General features: G+C 37.5%; 1 protein-coding gene across 1 annotated transcript; it reads left to right on the top strand.

Annotated features, from left to right (window-relative positions):
- The first annotated feature begins 9,908 nt into the window (after positions 1–9,908).
- Positions 9,909–19,080, top strand: LOC122645808 (protein argonaute 1-like). The gene is made up of 22 exons (XM_043839174.1): positions 9,909–10,043; positions 11,392–12,152; positions 12,237–12,445; positions 12,539–12,688; positions 12,821–12,954; positions 13,206–13,315; positions 13,539–13,645; positions 13,776–13,914; positions 13,996–14,112; positions 14,419–14,526; positions 14,639–14,710; positions 16,361–16,483; positions 16,592–16,757; positions 16,843–17,102; positions 17,313–17,455; positions 17,593–17,655; positions 17,730–17,793; positions 17,982–18,117; positions 18,232–18,305; positions 18,412–18,506; positions 18,603–18,634; positions 18,806–19,080. The coding sequence occupies exons 2-22, from the start codon at positions 11,400–11,402 to the stop codon at positions 19,021–19,023; spliced, it is 3,273 nt and encodes a 1,090-aa protein (XP_043695109.1). The 5' UTR covers positions 9,909–10,043; positions 11,392–11,399; the 3' UTR covers positions 19,024–19,080.
- The last annotated feature ends 1,332 nt before the right edge of the window (positions 19,081–20,412 follow it).

Below are 20,412 nucleotides of genomic sequence, written 5' to 3' on the forward strand. Positions count from 1 at the left end.
TTATGTATAGATCTATGACATCCCAACAAGATTATACATTTACCCTAAAATCTATATTTTTTTTTAATTTTTTGGGTATTTTTTGAATTTATAAAATACTTTAAAAAAATGTCAAAAATCATGATTTTTCAATCTATACTCTTTCATATATGTATAATTGATAAAATGTATAATTGGCTGAAATAGAAGAGAAGAGTTAGATTCATATATGTAGTACATTATGACATTTTTTTTTCATTATTTGAAAAATTAAATAATGTGTAATTAGTTGTAGAAAATATAAAAATGTTTAAATATTGTTTAGGGCAACTTTGCTAGGTAGTAAATACATGAAAATGATGCAATGCATGACATGCATCATAATGTCTGTCTATGCTTGTATAAATTATTAATGTGTAGATTTGAATATTGTTTAATATATATCTTATATAGTTATCTACTTTTGTTTGGTATTTAGGACGATGCTGCAACAACAAGATATTGGGTGGTTTTATTATACCAAGATATATGCATGATATATGACACAAATTGCTTGTTTATATTGTTTTTGTGTCCAAAAGTGTATTTTGATCATTTTCATGCGTTTACGCACCGATCGATCACGTATCTCGATCTGATACAATACGATACCATACGTCTCTTAAAATCGCCTGAGCGATACGATACCCGATATCGATACTTAAATCCTTGACTGTGGATGAAGGAAAACTGCCTCATAAAACTTTATTGAAAGAAATGAATAATTGAAAGTAAGCAGAAAAATCCTATTGTGGAAGGATACATGATTAAATTTAAATATTAAATTTTACACGCACCCCATTCAAACCATTCCTTAGGTATCCAAAAATTGAAAATTGATTTTTTTTTTTTTTTTTTTTTTTTTTTGGGGTGCAATTCAAGGGTCGACCGGCCATCAACTCCATCAGGGCCCCATAAGGTGGCAAAGAGAGGACCCACAAGGGGTCAAATATGGTACCCATAGGCTCCACTTCTTGGAAAGCAAATAAATGTGGACTAGATGTCGCTAAGGAGACTTGAACCACCGATCAAGCTCCTGACGCAGTTCTCCCAAAAGAGTAGCGAACCACCGGGGCAAGCCCTGGATCGACATATCACTCATACTTAATGTGTGAAACCATGGTTTCCAAGGTGGATGAGCCTTCTAGAAAAGGAGGGAAAAACTTGTACCTTATGTTTTTTAGAATCTATTTTTTTTAAATTAAAAAAAAAAGCTCTTTCTATTTCAAACACAAAAGGACAAAGGAAAAAAAAAAAACCAAAAAGCACTTGGGCTGTGTTCTAATATGGACTCCCTCAATTTTTCAATCCAAAAAAATAATTATTCAAAGGGAGAGGGTTCCTTATGCTGCCAGTGTAGGGAGATATCTCCACACCACAGCAATAGATGTTTGGAAAAAAATATCATTCATGTGGAGTTTGCCGAATAAGTGAGAAAAAATAATAAAAAAAATTTATATGAGAGAAAAACTACACCAGGGCGATTTGACAATTTTTTTCCATTACTTAAATCATAGTCACTCCGAGTAAAAAAAGACTTGATTTTTGGGAGAGATTTGCATTCCAAATGTGCTTCCATACCTTCTCAGAAATCAAATTTCATCCATGAGATTGAGAGGAAGAGGCTTGTCAGGAGGATCGATCGGCTCTTTGGTTGTCAAGGATGTGATACGTCAATTTACCTGAGAATTCTCAATTACAAGATCCACTCCACACCAACCGGTCCACCCTTGGGAAGAAACTAAGCTATATTTTACTAATTTCCCCAGCCACTGAAGGTTGAAAAGCAGAGGTAAACAGCTCAAGATCCCAACAATGATTGGCGTGGTTTATAAGGTAAAAAACACGGAGGAGGGAACAATCAATTGGTTTAGCGTGAGGAACTTTGAAATTTTTGTGGGAAAGAATCTAGTTGTTATCCCAAATTGAAATGCTTTCATTACTCTCCATCTGCCAGATCAAGCCTTCTTTGAAGACACTCCAACCTTCGAGAATATTTCTCCACACCCATGATGGGCTATTACTTTCCTTAGCTTGAAGAAAGTCACAATGGGAAAAATAAATCACCTTAAGAAAGACAATGCAGAAGGAATTTGGATTCGACCAAATCATCCTGTCACTTTAGAAAGTAGAGCACGATTATAGTGAAAAGGATCTTGTAGGCTTGTAGCCCAACCTTCCTTTCTGTTTGGATCTACATAACTTGGATCAAGAGACCCAATGTGTTTTCTGCTTCCCTTTCGATTGACCCAAAGAGAGTTGGAGGTTGCCTTCCTAATGTGACTATGATGGGAAACCGGAAGCTTGAAGTTCAATCCAACAAAATTAGAAATCGACCATGTCACCCAATCAAAACTTCCTTACCAACATGGGAAAGTACTATAGTCATGAATGGAAAGATATACAGATGTACATCAGTACACAGGCTCTCATAAAGGCGGGGGGGCGGGGGGGGAGGGATTACCTAAATCTACGAGATAAAAAAAATTTTAAAAAAAGAACGTTGGTTAGTTGCGTGGCTCTTACGTCGACACAGAGCGTGCAAAAATCACCACCCAACCCCTCCTAAAATAATCCATGTTGATACCTGTGTATGCTCACTCTCATTGGCTCCTGTGTCGATGCAAAAGCTACATGGCCACGTAAATTATAAAAAGAAGGGAGAATGTTCTTTGTGGGATGCCACATGAAATGACCGCTCCACCCCCAATGAAAGATGGAAATTCTGCCTTGAGATGCTAACGCAAGCTCTCATTGGCTACCATGTGTGCGTCGCCCCTACGCTTCCCCACAGAAAATGCTCCCCTTAAAAAGTAAATAGGTGTGACTTTTTTTATAAACCTTTTTATTTAATTTGTTTTTGTTTTTGGTAATCAACCTAATTGTTTAAAATCATTATCCAAGCTAAGGTTTTCCTTTCTTTGGTGCTACATTTCGGACCAAATGAACTCTGAAATCTGACACATTATCTATCCAGACCATAACCAATCTATCCAACCGCTATAATATATAGTGGGAGTTTAGAGAATGAATTATTGGCCGATTGGCATGTAGGAATCACTTCCCTTTTTTATTAATAAATTAATTCTTCCCCCTTGTGATTTGTTAGGAGCTGACAGGGTACTTGGAGACCGGAGAGGGACACAGTAGTTGACAATTCGAGAATTTTCAATTGCTGCCCTAACGGACTTACGAACCTATGTGGTGGGACCCTCCCGCATTGAAACTAGTCAATCAGTGAGGCCACGTTGGAACCGTTTTCCGTCCTCATCAAACGGGTCCCACTCTTCCTTGTCTTTTCCCATCTCAAATTTATCGCGAGATACCTCCTTTTATTCTCACGATAATTAATGTCACCACGTTCTTCCGTTTCGTACTGTCACTCGGTCCCACCATACTACCCATAAAAGCATAAAGTCACTAACAAACCGTACAAAAAAGTTCCAACAATGCCTTCACTTGCGAGTTGCGACAAGGCTCTTTCTTCGTGACGAAGTGATTCTAACGAACCAATCGAGGGACCATCAGAGATCGAACGGTCATGCTTCATCGTATATAAACTAGCCTATCAAAGATCGACAAGTGGTATGTCAGTACCTAAAAGAACTTCATTTGAACCGGAAAAAAATAAATAAAAGAGAGAGAAGGAATGTTGACGTGGATGGCCGGTTTGATTTTAACTAGTCATCGGATCGGACGGTCAACTATCAAGAAGTTTTTTGTTTAAGTATTGATGATGACTGACTAGTGGTGGTAGTAGGACCTTTGATTTGATGTAAGTGGATCCCATTTACCGCTTGAAAGCCGTTGGATCAAAGAATTGATAAAGTGTTACTTCTTCGTGGGACGTACATCATGTTTTCTATCCGTTGCAAAAGTGGGGTTCAACCAACGAGATTGGGTGGAAGTGCTCCAGCGTACGAGCACCTAATCTTGATACGTCACATTGCAAGCTGAATAGCACACTTAGTACTAATCGTGGGTGTACTATCGAATGAGATTCTGCCACCTTACGGTCCATTAAGGCAAGTAAGGGGCAAGGGTTGTCAATTTCTAGATGGAAGGTTATGTTTAGAAGTTAAGTAAGAAAGAAAAAAAAAACAAAACAAAACAAAAAGGCAAAAGGTTTCTTGCACGGCCGTGCATGGTACACGATCATGCCTACAACCGTTGGATGGGATGAGGGATTATACGATCATGCCTATTCAATGGTTGAAAGCATGATCGTGCACCAAAACTCTCCCCATACATACACGAACTAACTGGTTCAATCCATACCTTTTACCTGGGTTTGGGGTGTGACCGCCTATGCCTAGACACATGAGGGCGAAATGACCTCCCTGTCTCCCATGAAATGTGTAAATCTCGCTCCATTTACACATTTTGGTAAATATGTAAACACCACATATGGAACATTTTATGGGATCAGATCGATCCTTAGGTTTCTAAGAAATGTCCAAAATTTCTGGTTCCAAAATATTGGCAAGAATCATAGAGAACCCAAGCCAAATAAGGAGCAAAGGAATAAACATAACTTTTAGTTGAGGTGCAAATATGGAACAATATTGCGACATGGAAATAACAAAACTTGGACATCTTACATGGAGGACCCAAATTTTTGAGAGATTTAGGGATATTTAATACAAATTTTTTTTCTTTGATTAAAATCTTTAGGGAGAAAGAACTCTCCTTGGGGCACGTGCGATATGCACCCTCTTGATAGTCACATAACCTAAAAAAACACCTCAAGCTTATCACTTGGATTAAAAATTTGAACGAAATTTTTAAGATCAAAATATAATGACTAAGCAAGTTCCAAACGCTATAATTTTGATGGCGATATGGAGTGCCCAAAAATTTTATAATGGTAGAGAGATCGAATAAATTTGAGAGAGAGAGAGAGAGTTACAATGAAACCAACCAATACATAATATTAGATGATCAAGGTCATTACCAAAAAACAAGATGATCAAGGTGATCAAACTGCTGAGTAGTTGGTATAATAATTTCAAGCAAAATTCTAAACTGTTACTTTGTAATTGCAACCCCAGTCCCTTTCAAGGTTATTGTATTCGGTATCGATCTCTGTCGATATCGATCCAATATTGATTCGGATTGGTCCATATTTGTCTGGATAGGTCAGGTTTACTGCTATTTTCTTCAAAAAATTAGATTTTTTTTTTTTTTACATTTTTACCTTTATCCTGTACTTATCCATCGATACAGGATCGACCAAGAATCAATCGATACGATACTAATTCCTTAAACATGGTCCCTTCACCACTAACAAATACTGTTACCATACTTATTTTCCATTTTTCATTTCTCTTCTCCCTTCTAATGATCAAGGAAATAAGGAGTTATGGAGATGTCTTTTTTATCCTCATGCATGTAATGTGTTTGTCCTCCTGTTCCTCACAAAGAGGGTCATAGTTTCAAAGCCTAAGCTTTATGTACAATCATTTTATAGTTCATTAGAACCTTTCATTTCTTCTTTACAATTTGAGCATCTTAATATTAGGCCATTGGGTGATCCTTTTTGGTCTACTCTATAGAAATTGAATTTGCTTCTTATCTAGTTCTTGCACCTTTTTAATTCTTTTCTATATCCAAATGATGCCATCATCCAATGAGTTGCCTTTCTATGGTAAATCTGGAAAGCTCAAAATTCCTTTTATATTCAGCCATTCTAACCTTTATCTCATTGGCACAATACATACTTTCAATCACTCAGTTGAGGAGGGTCGAATGGGATGTGGTAGGGATAGGGCTAAGTGTCTTGATGCCCATGTTGCTTTAAATATTTATTTCTTAAATCTCCTTCTAATGGTTATATTATATAATAGACACGGATGGTGTTTTTGGAAACCTAATTCTAATCTTGGTGGCAGTGATATCATTCTTAAGGACCATGAGAGTAGATTTGTAGCTGCAAAGTGTAAGCACCTATCGGAGTTTCTCTACTGCATCCATGGAAATAGAGACAATTATGTGAGATTAATATCCCCATACACACAAATGCATAGAGATCTTGTCTATACGTTAATGAATCACAAACATAAAATAGATGGATCTATTCATACCATTCACCATCGTATACTGTGAGACAATTCCTTAACTCCCACTAGTCATGGCGATGTTCGTCTTCGAAATATCCCTGCAACAATAATGAACAATAGAGTTTCTAGGTTTCTCCCTCTTGATCTCCCACTCTAATCTCTTTAGTTAGCTAGTATTGGGTTCCCTAATATAAATCCAAGTCTATGTTGAGATATACTTATTTGACATCAATTAATTAATCAAAATCAATTTCTACAAATTAATCTGACAATTTTATTAGAGCACCAATCCTTATTGGATTTTCTATGAAAATCCATTACCTCCACCTTCCCCTCCTCCCATTTGGTTCATAGCAAGTCAATGAGAGAGAGAGACTTCTAAGATCCTAGCTTCATAGGGGATTAGAGGGCATTTTTGTCAAAAAAGAAAGAAGAATTGTCTCCTAAGGATGGAAATGCCTAGTAGAAGTAATGTGAGTGTTAGCACTTCAACCAAAAAAAAAGGGGGTGGGGGGGGGGGGGTTTCCAAATCTCCTTTTTTGGGGGTAAACTGTAAAAATTTGTTAATATTAGAAAAAGGAGTGCGGGTTTAGGCTTCCGGGTAAAAAGCTTTTGTATTAGAAATTGTTTATGTTTCAAATTATAGTAATAGATTATGAAACACATTATACATACCATGTTCCTCTTAAGGGCACATAATGATATCATATTCTATTAAGTAGGCTTTCATGTATATTAAGTTTCAACAAAGCCAAAACTTAAAAGTCTAGCTATGTCTATTACATTATATTACTAATATAGTGTCTATCTTCTTGGAATGTGTTAGGTTTGAATTATCTTATTTCTCCATACAAGACAGACAATTTATATTTTAATCCCTCACCTTTGAACCCCCTAAGGCGGCATATTTGATTCCAATAATTTGGGCCAGCTAGCCAGCTGAGGCCCTCGCTGATTACTAGTTATTCTTAACTTGCATCGTGAAGTTTGTAACTTAACTTGTAAAATGTAATTAGAGTGGGGCCCTAAGGGTCAAAAATCAAGAAAAGGATGGGAATACTAGTGGCTGCCCAATGACTTTTGGGATACCAGGTCGAAGCCTAACCTATTAAGAACTCATACTAAATCTTGAGTTTTAGGGTTGACAAAGGTCGCTTTCGAATTTAGTCTGCCCTACAAAAATATGCTAATGATCGTCCCACCTCCCATAAAAGGTGGATTTGCTCGCCTTATTGATGTTTCCGTGCATGCACCCATTGGTCCCCATACGTGTAGATGCCACACTCCCCCCATAGAAAACTCTTTCCCCAATTAAATGATTAAAATATAGTCTTTGGCGTTTAGTGGATTTATATGTTTCTCGGACTATATCTAATATGCCTTCTTTTTTACATTAGCTGTCACTATTTTTTTCCTCAGTCACTGTTCCTTTTTTTCATCATTGGTGATTATAATCAAAATTTGTTTCCTTATGAAAAATCTAACGCGAAGATTCATGTCTAGTGGCTCAGCATAGTTAAACAATCTTGTTTTTTATGTTGGCCTTATTAATACTCTTTAGGGGTCTATATTTACTTAGACTAATAAATAGTAACTCCATCGTTTAACTGTGGCTACTTCAGGTTGGAATTATGTTTGGAAGCATGATACTTTGACTTCTTTACCGTCATTTGGGTATGATCGCAACCTCATAGTTTTAGATATGAATCCAATGTTGCAATCGTCTACAAAAGTTTTTCATTTTCGAATAGTTTGGTTTAAACATCCTAAGTTTCTTTTTTAAAACATAAATGGACCTCCTTAAGGGCCACAATCTTTGGTGCAAACTCACAATATCAAAGTTGAATCAAACCTTGTAAGATGTAGGGTGTATATGAAAGCCCTACCATCTCCATTTTTTCCTCCGAAATCATCCCAATTAAATATCACACATGTCACCATGTGCATTTTTTTTATGAGAAAGAAAAGCATTTGGCTATTAAATAAAAGATCTATAAGATTGTCCTTACATCTAGTGTTAATTATAAATTATCTTGCTCTATTGAGTCAAATTGTGGGCAAGGATAATGAGATGTCTATATTGCTTAATAAAAGATACATACTAAGAGGCAAGTCTAAGCTTCAATATAAAAAGATTTGTTGCCATTGAAAACCTTATAGAATACAAGGAAGAATAAATAAGATTTTGTTAGACTTGAAACCGGATTGTAATGTTGTCGAAGCCCAGAAGTTAACAACTTGAGATCCATAATTAAGATACCCCCAAACAAGTTTTATTCAAAACTAAAGTAATAATACCAAATAATTGAGATTTAAGACTTAACTTCTTGCTCCACTAAGATACTTGTGATTACGAACAACACGGGAGAACCACACACACAATCACAAACATTAATTGCTGCAAAATATTGTTCTCGCAAAACTTCGCACTACACCAGCTTGTCGATTGACAACTATCCTAGTCAGTTGATCACCTCTCCTTCCACAAACTAGAAACAATGCACAAGAAGACATACGAATTGTGGGAAATTAAAACCAAACTTGAATAAACGAATTTTGAATCTTAAATTCTTTTAAAAACTTCTTTACATATAACAAAAAATTTAAAAGAAATTTCAAAATATAGAATCCTCATTCCCAAACCAATTGAGATAACTTTATTAGGTTTTTCCTTGTTTAGTTGTATAAAGCCACTTGGTGGACTAATTACTCAAAAGGAGGAGAAAACTAGCTTTTATCAGAGGGTTTATGAAAATTAATCATCATTTTAATGCAATGTGATTAAGTTTTTTTGGTGTGGTAGAAATGCAATGTGATTAAGTAGTAGCATAATTAAGGTGATCTCAGTGGGCTTGATTTTCAAATAATTTAAGTTTTAATTACTATTTTCTTAAGGATAATTATTCTATGTGGGGAGTGTACCCCTGTGCCCAAACACATGGGTGCAAAATGATTGCCCTGCCCCCATGAAAGGAGGTAATGACTACTTTGTTGATGTCGCCATGTGCGCTCCTATTGGCACATACACATGTAGGGACCACGCTCCCACAGAAAATTCTTGCTCTTTTTTTAATTACTAAAATAGGAAAAAAAAAATTTACACGCCAAGGACAAATTTTATTGTAGTTGGAACTCCCAATAAGACAAATCCAAAGTACTAATATATAGAATTTGCAGTGGTAAGTAACCAAACAATCCCTTAAAATGTACAAAATTGGAAAAAGGGAAAACAAACAAATGTTTTGTTTTTATCATCAATTTACGGTCTTTTTAACCCAAAAAAATTCTCCTCAGTGGGGCCCATGACCTTGTGGGTCTTGATGTGATACCTCATACCATTCACTGCTTGAGTCATCACTCGTTCACGCACTAACATTGACTCACGGTTTCACCATAAGGGTAATTTAGTAATTTGACACTGAGTAATTTTCCGGCATAGAATCTTCTAGAAAATAATTACATGAATCGATAAACCCGAAAATTTAACTTCCTCTAATCATGTTTAAGAAACGTAATTAATTATTGTTGAGGGTAGGGCAACAGCCCTCGTTTTTCTCGTCTCGAGACGAATCGTGGGCCTCGTGGGGTCGTGCCCAATCATGTACGCGTTGCCTCGTTACAACTCATAACCCTACTTTTAAAATGCGGAAGCCACGATGTCATGACACATCAGCAACATCCCCACCAAATAGCCACATCATCTACCTAACCAGTCAATGCCTCTTTTGGTGACACGTCAGTTTCCACGTCAGATGCGGGGGAGAGAAAGAGAGAAAAAGTCTGTCGTTTTCGGAAGCTATCCCCTACATATATAGCGAGAGCCGTGAACGGACCATGACTGTTTTGTTCTCTGTTTGTTTTTTTTACTCCCTCTTCTTATTTCGTCTTCGAGGCCAGACCAGTCTCTGCTAAGGAAAGTGGAAATCCTTCTAGCGAAGGGAAAGGGGTCTGGAAAGCGGTTTTGAGGTAAACACAGTGGTTTTCTTTTCTATCCGTGGGATTTTTCTTGTTTTCTTCTTACGGGAAGTGGTTTTCTGATGTGTATTACGATCTTCGCTATGTCTTCACTTTTCTCCCTTGATCTGGGGTAACTCTCGGAAGAGTATCTTATTTTTGGTTTTCTGAGATATTTTGGTTTCGATTTCTGTTCTCGTTACTCCATTTTGCTTTTTCGAGTTCTGAGGACTATTTTTTTTTTCTACTATTATTTTAGTATTTTTGTGTTGGTGTTTTTAGGGTATTCGCATCGATTGTTAGGGGTTTAGAGTCATTTTGTGGTTATTTTGTTCAGATTGTTGTTGTGGATCATTAGTTTTGGTCTGAGAAATGGATGCATGAGGTTTTTAGTTTTCTCTCACTTTTATTTATATATATATAGAGAGTTTGGGGTTTTGATTTTTAGGGAATAAGGGCTGCAGATGTAGTTTTATGATGTGTTTCCTTTCAGGCTGATTGATATGATGGGAGAATGATTTAGGAGCTAGGGTTTTGTATGATGTAATTAGATTTATGATTGATGAAATTATCTGCATTTTGATCCTGCTGATGGTACTTGATCGATTTCTTAGTAATTTTGCATAGAATTTTTGTGCATTTTGAGTGGTTTTATGCTGTTATTTTATGATAAGGACACAGACGATTTCTAGATTTTCCCCTCTATGAACTCCTGTTCGCTGCTGTAGTATGTGTAACTTTGACTGTTTTAGGGTTTCTCTCTGGTTATTCCTTCTGTATGTTGCATACGAGTGTTGCATTGATATGGTGCTGGAAATGTTAGTGTTGTATCTGCTATATTGTGTGCTTTAGCTGCCTGGTCTGATCTGGCCTGAAAGGCCCTGCTTGTAAATTTTTCATGCGCCAGGCAGTGAACTGATGCACTTATTTTACGTTTTACTTGGTTTCGGACAACTTTGTGACTTGCTGGTTGATTCGCTTCTTTTCTGTATGTGGGTTTCCACGCCTTTTTTCCTGATATTGAAAATCTTGAAACGAGGAGTCATTTCCATCTTTCCTCCATTGTGTAGCTTCAGTTGACTCGATCTTATTCTTGTTTTCCTAGATTTTGGGTTTGATTGTGGATTAATTAAGTTTTTGCATCTGGCAAACACTTTAGGTGCTCCTGTGATGAGCTAGGTGATAGATGGATGAGAGTTATATTTTTGTTCAATTTTAAGGTTCCCAAGTGTATGTGTGTGTGTGATTCTGATTTATGAGTATTAGAGTTCTGTTGTATCATGCATCTGGAGTATCATATGTTCATTTAATATATTTCTGTCTTTTACATTTTCTGAAAGTTTCTGTGGCTATTGGGCAGTTATCGTCATGGTGAGGAAGAGGAGAACTGAACTTCCTAGCAGCAGTGGGGAGAGCTCAGAATCCCAAGATGCTGGTGCTGGCCGTGGTGCTCAGCGCCCAACAGAGAGAGCTCCTCCAGCTCAACAAGGAGGTGGGGGAAGGGGCCCAGCCCAATCTCAACAACAACCTCAGCAAGGAGGTCGGGGAGGATATGGAGGTGGATATCCTCCCCAGGGACGTGGTGGGTCCCAGCCAAGGGGTGGAATGGCACCTCAACAGTATGATGTCCCCCCTGAACATCAGGGTCGGGGAGGCCAGCCACGTGGAATGCCACCTCAACAGCCTATGGAAGCTCCCCTTGAATCTGCAGGGAGGCGCCGAGGTGGTGGCAGTATGGTTGGTGGTCGTGGGGGAGGGCCTACTTCTGGTGGCCCACCTAGGCCACCAGTTCCCGAGCTGCACCAAGCAACCCAGGCTCAGTATCAAGCAATGGTGAGCCCTCAACCGGTACAATCTGGGAAACCACCCCAGTCATCCTCTCAAGCCAGTTCTTCGCAACAGCCACCCGAGTCGAGCACTGGACTGGTGACACAGCAATTTGAGAAGCTTTCTATACAACCTGAAGGGGAACCAACACAGGCAATTCAACCTATTGCCCCGTCCAGCAAATCTATGAGGTTTCCACTCCGCCCTGGTAAGGGCAGCACTGGGACGAAGTGTATAGTCAAGGCGAACCATTTCTTTGCTGAGCTTCCAGATAAGGATCTGCACCAATATGATGTGAGTTCATATCCCCAACCTTCATCTTTTGTTAGCTGCTTAACTATATGTTGGTTATGGTAACCATACATCTGTTTTGTCTAGGTTTCAATTACACCGGAAGTTACTTCACGGGGTGTGAACCGGGCTGTGATGGAGCAGCTAGTGAAATTGTATAGAGAATCACACTTGGGAAGGAGACTTCCTGCTTATGATGGGAGGAAGAGCCTTTATACTGCTGGACCTTTACCTTTTACTTCAAGAGAGTTTTCAATAACTTTGGTTGATGAGGATGATGGCACGGGTGCTCCCAGGTCATGCCAAGATGCATCTGTCTCTTTCACTGTTTCTCATGATCTGAATTTTATCTGTGCTGATTTTGTGTGATGTGTTCTGTCTTGACATAGGAGGGAGCGGGTGTTCAGAGTTGTCATCAAAATGGCTGCTCGTGCTGACCTTCATCATTTAGGTTTGTTTCTGCAGGGGAGGCAGGCAGATGCACCCCAAGAAGCTCTTCAGGTCCTTGACATTGTTCTCCGTGAACTGCCTACTGCAAGGTACTTCTGTTTTGATGACATTTCAACAGTCCTGTCTATTGTGTTTTGAGTTATTTTGTGAATTTGGCCTGTTTTTTTTCAGTTTGTCCAAGTGAATTTAAATTTTATTTGTTGTTTTGTATGTCGTTGTAGGTATTCCCCTGTTGGCAGATCATTTTATTCCCCAGATTTAGGAAGAAGGCAGCCACTTGGTGAGGGATTAGAAAGTTGGCGTGGTTTTTATCAGAGTATACGGCCTACTCAGATGGGTCTCTCGCTGAATATAGGTAAGATCATTATATTTAGCAAGAGCCAATGTCTGAATAGTTTTGGCATGTCATGTGTATTGCTATGCTGAAGGCTTCTGAGCTGTACTGTTTTGTAAGTTGATTCTTCTGCAATTTGGTTTGTAAATTCAATATGCCTCTTTGTTTCACTGGGCTTTCGCTGAATTTCAATAGTATAGTCAGTAAACTGAATCGTGAGCCAGATGCTTGTACCCCTCATAATGGAAGTCTTATTTGTTGTGATGTTGCAGATATGTCTTCCACTGCTTTCATTGAGCCGCTGCCAGTCATTGACTTTGTAAATCAGTTATTGAACCGGGATGTTATTGCTAGGCCATTATCTGATGCTGATCGTGTAAAGGTTAGTTTCTAAGCTTGTTTTGTTTCTCACTGAGGTAAACTATTTTAATTTTGCTCTGGCGGCCTCCTGTCATTTACTGCCTTAACGTTTTTTTTGTGGGACCCTTCATTTTTTCTGAATTCTTATATCAAACTTAATGAATGTAGGTACTTCAACTAATCAATTATACCTTCTGCCTGTATTCAAAATTCTTTTATCTGTTGTAATTGTTTATTGTTAACAGATCAAGAAAGCTCTCAGAGGTGTGAAGGTTGAAGTTACTCATAGGGGAAATATGCGCAGAAAATACCGTATATCTGGTTTAACTTCGCAAGCAACAAGAGAGCTAACGTGAGTGTTAATGTTTTCTTTTGCAACTACGTGTACTTGCCTTGTTATTTCCTCCCTTTTTTTGTGATATTGTTCATCCATGATTATGGTTTCTCTAAGTTGGTGGTTTCACTGTATCTATGCATTACAGCTTCCCTGTTGATGATAGAGGAACAATGAAGTCTGTAGTCCAATATTTCCAGGAGACATATGGGTTTGTTATTCAGCATACACAGTGGCCATGTTTGCAAGTTGGTAACCAGCAGAGGCCAAATTATCTCCCAATGGAGGTCAACTCATATCACAACTGTTGTGATCTTTCCATATGTTGTCTCAATTTGCTTGGTTACCAATCGTAAAAATGATTGCAGGTCTGCAAGATTGTAGAAGGGCAGAGATACTCAAAGAGGTTAAATGAAAGGCAGATTACTGCTCTGCTGAAAGTGACTTGTCAGCGTCCTCGTGAACGAGAACTAGATATTATGCAGGTGCTTTACTGCTGCAAAGTCTTTCTTGACTGCCCTTTCCCCCCTTAAAAAATCTCAGAAAAATTCTGTCTGCTTTCCAATTTTGCGTATATTTGAAGTTCTTTTTTGATCTCTGATGATGGTAATTATTATATTTTGGGGCTTTACTTATACCTTCAACATGCCCTAACAATTAAGCAATTTAGAAATATTTCATAAATTGCTTGTCAACATTTTTCATTTTTAAAAACAAAGTCATCCATGTGCTCCTGTCATTTTGCTGGTCTTTTATGCTTTAACAAGTGGTCAAAATTTGAATTTTTTTAGACGGTTCATCACAATGCTTATCATGAGGATCCTTATGCAAAAGAGTTTGGGATCAAGATTAGTGAGAAACTTGCCCAAGTTGAAGCACGTATTCTGCCTCCACCATGGGTGAGTTGTTGCTTTGTCTATTAGTTTTTGTGTTCTACTCTTTTACAAATTCTTTTCATAGAAATATGATTATTATTAAGTGGTTCATGATTGCTGCCTATTGCCTCTACAGCTTAAATACCATGACACAGGAAGGGAGAGGGATTGCCTTCCGCAGGTTGGCCAATGGAATATGATGAATAAGGTATTATCTGGTGGAAAGTTGAGAGCTTCAAATTCTTTTGTGCCAGTTGAATTTTATTTGTCTGTTTGTGTATTTTCACTGTTGTTGGTATGTGGCTAAACTGTGCAAAATGGACAAAACTTGTTCCTTTGTTTGTTAGCAAGTATGGATATTGTCTACCTTTAAATTTCTGCTTTTCAAAGACATAGTTAAGTTGTATTTGGAATTGTGTTGTTTAGAAATATAACAAGTGATAAGTGATCATGTACCAGGGTTGTGTGCTTTTTGATGATGTCTTAATTATAGTTTCTGGTGGTTTAGGCTGTCAAAGGTCTGAAAGAATTTATTTCTAAATACTATTCTGTAGTTCAATAGCTTATCTGGATAATCGGGTGATTAGCACTGGTAACCTAGCCATAGGTGAGGGAGGGAAACCTTTTATAGTTATAGTGGTCATTATTATGCATTTGGTATGTGAGAGCAACTACCTGCCTTGATTCTATCCATCTATTAAACAAGCAGGGTTAGAACCTAATTTAGCAGGTGGGCAGCTCAAACAATTCCTTGCCTACTCTGAATACTTCCTTCTATGGGTTAGGATGCAATAATCAAGTAACCAAACTTCATTGCTAGGAATTGTGGCACTTAGATCATCAAGTATTGTACTTCATATAATTCTCAGGATTGGCTTTGGTAACATTTTTGAATTCACAAGGATAGTATCAAATTGGCTTCAACGTCCTTGGGGCTATGTAGTTCAATTATGTTATTTATACATACATGCTCAATGTGGCATATGGGTGAATCCTTATAGTGACTAATTATTGGAGAACTAAGTTATGATTGCTTTTATGAACTGGGACAAACAGTGACTGCTTGCATTGTTAGCTAGGGTTAGTTCCAATATATGGGAATGAGTCAAGGATGAAATCCTTTACTGGGGGCTAATAATTGTAGGAAGTTTTGGTTTGAGGGTGGTATTTATATAAACTGTAATATAATTATAACTACATTTAAAATTTTGATTCAACATTAGTGTTTTTGTTTTTTTGACAACAGAAAGGGATTCATATCTAAATATTGATGTGTGTAGATTTGTATCCTAAAAAATTACACACTATGTAGAAAAATGTTATTAGCACATGAAATATTGGACATTTTTATGGAATAAAATTTTGTCCCTTCTATGTTAGAGTTTGTTATTACCTCATGAGATATTGTATACTTAAGTATTATCTTTAACAAAATAAAGTACATTTTGGATGTGGCTGCTTCACGTCTTCACCCATTGCATAGATTCTTTTGGCAGCTGAGGCTTTGAAATCATATTTTGATTCTGCTGATGTGCAATATTGTTAGCCGAAGGCTGTAAGCTGGCAACCTTTTGGAACAGGGAACTCGATCACATGTTATCTATTGTTTTTATTTGTTCTTAAGTTTATCTATCTTTCTCTCTGGAGTGAGTGCATATATTAACTGGGTAGGTGCATTTAGTTTTTTATTATTAGTCTCCCCATCCCTTAGTGTTCTTCATGTATTGAAGAAGAACTGTTATTTAAGTAATGTTGCATGTACCAACCCTTAGCTTTCTTCATGTATTGAAGAATAACTGTTGTTCAAGTAATGTTGCATGTACCATTTCTTATTATCTTTCCCATATTTTTGTTGCAGAAAATGGTTAATGGAGGAACCGTGAACAATTGGATATGTATAAACTTCTCACGCAATGTGCAAGAAAGTGTTGCCCGTGGGTTTTGTCATGAGCTTGCTCAAATGTGCCACATTTCTGGGATGGTATGAACTGAAAATATGTGTTGGCATTTGGTGGTGAAGTATGTGTCAGATGGCACTTCATTTTGTTCCTTTTTTTAACCAAGAGTCTTTTCTTCTCTTTTTTTTCAGGTGTTTACACCTGAACCAGTTGTGCCACCCTACAGTGCTCGTCCTGATCAGGTAGAGAGAGCCTTGAAGACTAGGTATCATGATGCCATGACAAAACTCCAGCCACTGGGAAAAGAACTTGACTTGTTGATTGTTATTTTGCCTGATAATAATGGTTCTCTGTATGGTATGGAACTCCTGCTGTTGACCCTTCTGATTTTTTTTAATAGAGTGAAGGATGTAATTTACTGCATTCTCTTTTCTTCCTTTAGGTGATCTGAAGCGAATCTGTGAGACCGATCTTGGACTTGTTTCCCAGTGTTGCTTGACTAAGCATGTATTTAAGATGAGCAAGCAATACCTGGCAAATGTTGCTTTAAAGATAAATGTCAAGGTTGGGGGAAGAAATACTGTGCTTATTGATGCACTGTCGAGGCGTATACCTCTGGTCAGTGACCGGCCGACCATCATCTTTGGTGCAGATGTGACACATCCCCATCCTGGCGAGGACTCTAGCCCGTCCATCGCAGCGGTAATATTTTTATTTGTCTGATATAAATTCAAACACTGTTTTCTTATTTTATAATGAATGCAATCTCAGTGCTCCCTACTCTTTAGCATGCATTTGTGCCCCGTTATTTGTAGACATTTAACTTTATTAAGCTTTTATTTGGAAGTCCCTTTTTTTTTGTTCTTGGTTTTAATTATATTTTTATATTTTTGTTTACATTTTCTGCACCAGGTTGTAGCTTCTCAAGATTGGCCAGAAATTACAAAGTATGCAGGTCTAGTTAGTGCTCAAGCTCATCGCCAGGAATTGATTCAAGATTTGTTTAAAGTCTGGCAAGATCCTGTTAGAGGAATGGTGTCTGGTGGCATGATCAAGTATGTATTTGTCTTTCAAGTGGATATAATTATTTAGCTATGCTTTGTGTTAAAATGTCTACACATAATGGGCTTATGAAGTTGGAAAATCATTCCTCGGAGGACATTCTGAAGTAGTTTGAATCTTGTATTTCCAGGGAACTTTTAATTTCTTTCCGCAGAGCAACCGGACAGAAACCTCAGCGGATAATTTTCTATAGGTATTGCTTGCCCCCTATATTCTTCGTTGTTTGTACCCAATGTAGGCCTGGCTAATGAGATATTCTTTGTGCAGAGATGGGGTGAGTGAAGGCCAATTCTATCAAGTCTTGCTGTATGAACTGGATGCAATCCGGAAGGTAAACTGCTTTTATTAAACCGGAGATGTTCCAAAATTTAGTGATAACTAGAGAACCTAATACCTTCCCTTACCTATTTGCAGATTTCTGAGTTCTGCATTATTTTAACTCTTTTCATATTTATAGTCTTTTTGAGTTGACTCCACTAATACACTTATTCTCCTTCAATTATGAATTCTTCCTTTCAGGCATGTGCCTCTTTGGAGCCGAATTATCAGCCTCCTGTAACTTTTGTTGTTGTTCAAAAACGTCACCATACCAGGTTGTTTGCTAACAACCATCATGATCGAAATGCTGTTGACAGGAGTGGGAACATTTTACCTGGTAAGTTGTTCCACAAGACTACTGCATTTCATACTCTTAAGTATTCTGTTTTTTTTTTTTTTCCAGACATTTCTTCATGATCTAAAATATCCTTCAATGTGTTAAATATGAAAGGTACTGTTGTTGACTCCAAGATTTGCCACCCGACCGAGTTTGACTTCTACTTGTGCAGCCATGCTGGTATCCAGGTAAAAATAACAGAGTTTATACCTTTGCCTTCCAGTTTTAAGATTTCCATTTCTTGTATCAATCTGTAGTGGTTTACTGTGAATCTGTGATGTGTGAACTCCACAGGGAACAAGCCGTCCAGCTCATTATCACGTCCTTTGGGATGAGAACAAGTTCACGGCTGATGGTCTGCAGTCTCTCACAAACAACCTGTGTTACACGTATGACATAACCTAAATAATTTTTCTTCCTTAATGTTACATAATTGCCTTGATATTTTAGTTGTATGTTTGAAATGATCTCATTGTTGGTGCCAGATATGCGAGGTGCACCCGTTCTGTGTCCATTGGTTAGTTCCTGCTTCTGTCTCAACTTTATGTTTTGTGTACAATATGTTGTGTTCCTAGTCTGTTATGTGTTTGTCATAGTTGGATTTGTGTGCTGAGGGGGTATGATTGGATTTTTTTTTTTGTAATTATCTGATGGCTCTGTGTTTGCATGTATGATTTTGATGTGTCAGTTCCGCCGGCATATTATGCACATCTGGCTGCATTCCGAGCACGTTTCTATATGGAACCAGAGACGTCAGATAGTGGGTCAATGACAAGTGGTGCAGCGGCAGCTCGTGCAGGTGCTGGAAGTGGTGGCCGTAGCACACGAATCACAGGTGCTAATGCTGCCGTCCGACCACTCCCTGCCCTCAAGGACAATGTGAAGAGGGTTATGTTCTATTGCTAGATATGATGTTGATGATGGTGATGCCCTTAACCATGTTTTGTTGAAGAGACTAATTTCACTAGTTTTTAGTATGCTGTGGTTATTTTATACGGAGAAGAGGATGGATGGATGCATATGAAATTCTGTTACGATATGTGTGTGTTTGGCATGTTTAAAAAATTGTTCTCCGGATTTTATGATATAATTGGAGACATGTCTACGTATTCAAGAGGTTGCCAATTGTTTGGGCATATTACATTTTAACTCATGCCTGGTAATTGAGAAATCTTGCCAAGATTGTGAAACCTAACTTGGGAAGGTCTTTACCATCAGGTCCCGAGTGGAACAATTTTGAATTAGAGACAGATAGTTGAAACCAGTATACTTGCCAAACAGTTGCTGATAAGTCTTCTTTCTTTCCACCAAAATAAGTCTTTCTTTCTTCTTAAAATGTTGCACTTCTACACATGGTGTTATTATCTTGCTGTTGTCTTCTGACCTATGATGATCTAGGATTACCTTTTTTCAGTGGCTTTGTTCATAAATTTTGACATGGGATCGCTTACTTACCGAGGTTGAAATGAAAGTAGTGTTTTTCTTCTTCTTTTTGATCAGAATGAAAATAGAGTTTCTCAAGGGATTGTAGATTTAAATTATGTACCCTTCAGTACCCCAAGTTTCAACTAGAAACTATAAAAGCTTCCAAAGCGGGTGCCCATCCTGTTCGGTTTGTTTACATGTGTACTAAAAAAACTGCAATATAATGATTTTTTTTAAATATTTTTGAAAATCTTTTTATACTTTTAAGGAACAATTATTTTGAAAATAAGACAAGGGTATTGAAAAGAAAGGTGTCAACTTGAAATATACTCATAGATGTGTCATTTAAATGGTTAGGAGAATGGTGAAGTGAGAAAGTGTAATCTGCTTATGTTTTGCTTTTTGTTTTTGTCCTAAAAGTTACATGGTATAGAGATGAAAAAAGTTTTCAAAATAATTTAAAAATAACCTCTTTATATCATAATTAAAAGCTATACATTTTTTAGTAGACAAGTAAAATGACATGATTTATCCTTATTAGAAAAATAAAATGTGTAATTGTGAAAAGAATTTTTTTTAGTTCTTGAAAGAACGAATTGGAATTGGTTGGAATAGCTACTAAGAACCTTAGAAACGATCCTCAAATTTAAAACCGCAGTGTGATTCTAGGGTTTTATTTTTTTTATAATGTCAGTTGAACATCATTAGATCAGAATTCATTTCAGATCCGAATCTACCGTTTCACCAATCCGATTCTCCATTTTTGAAACCATGAATATACAAGTCTAAATACACCCATTGACCCATAGAGGTGTCTTTCAGATAGTCCCTGAAAAATAAAGTGTCATGAAAGATAAAGATGACTAATCA

Source organism: Telopea speciosissima, chromosome 11 (assembly GCF_018873765.1).
Source record: "Telopea speciosissima isolate NSW1024214 ecotype Mountain lineage chromosome 11, Tspe_v1, whole genome shotgun sequence".
Classification (NCBI taxonomy): Eukaryota; Viridiplantae; Streptophyta; class Magnoliopsida; order Proteales; family Proteaceae; genus Telopea; species Telopea speciosissima.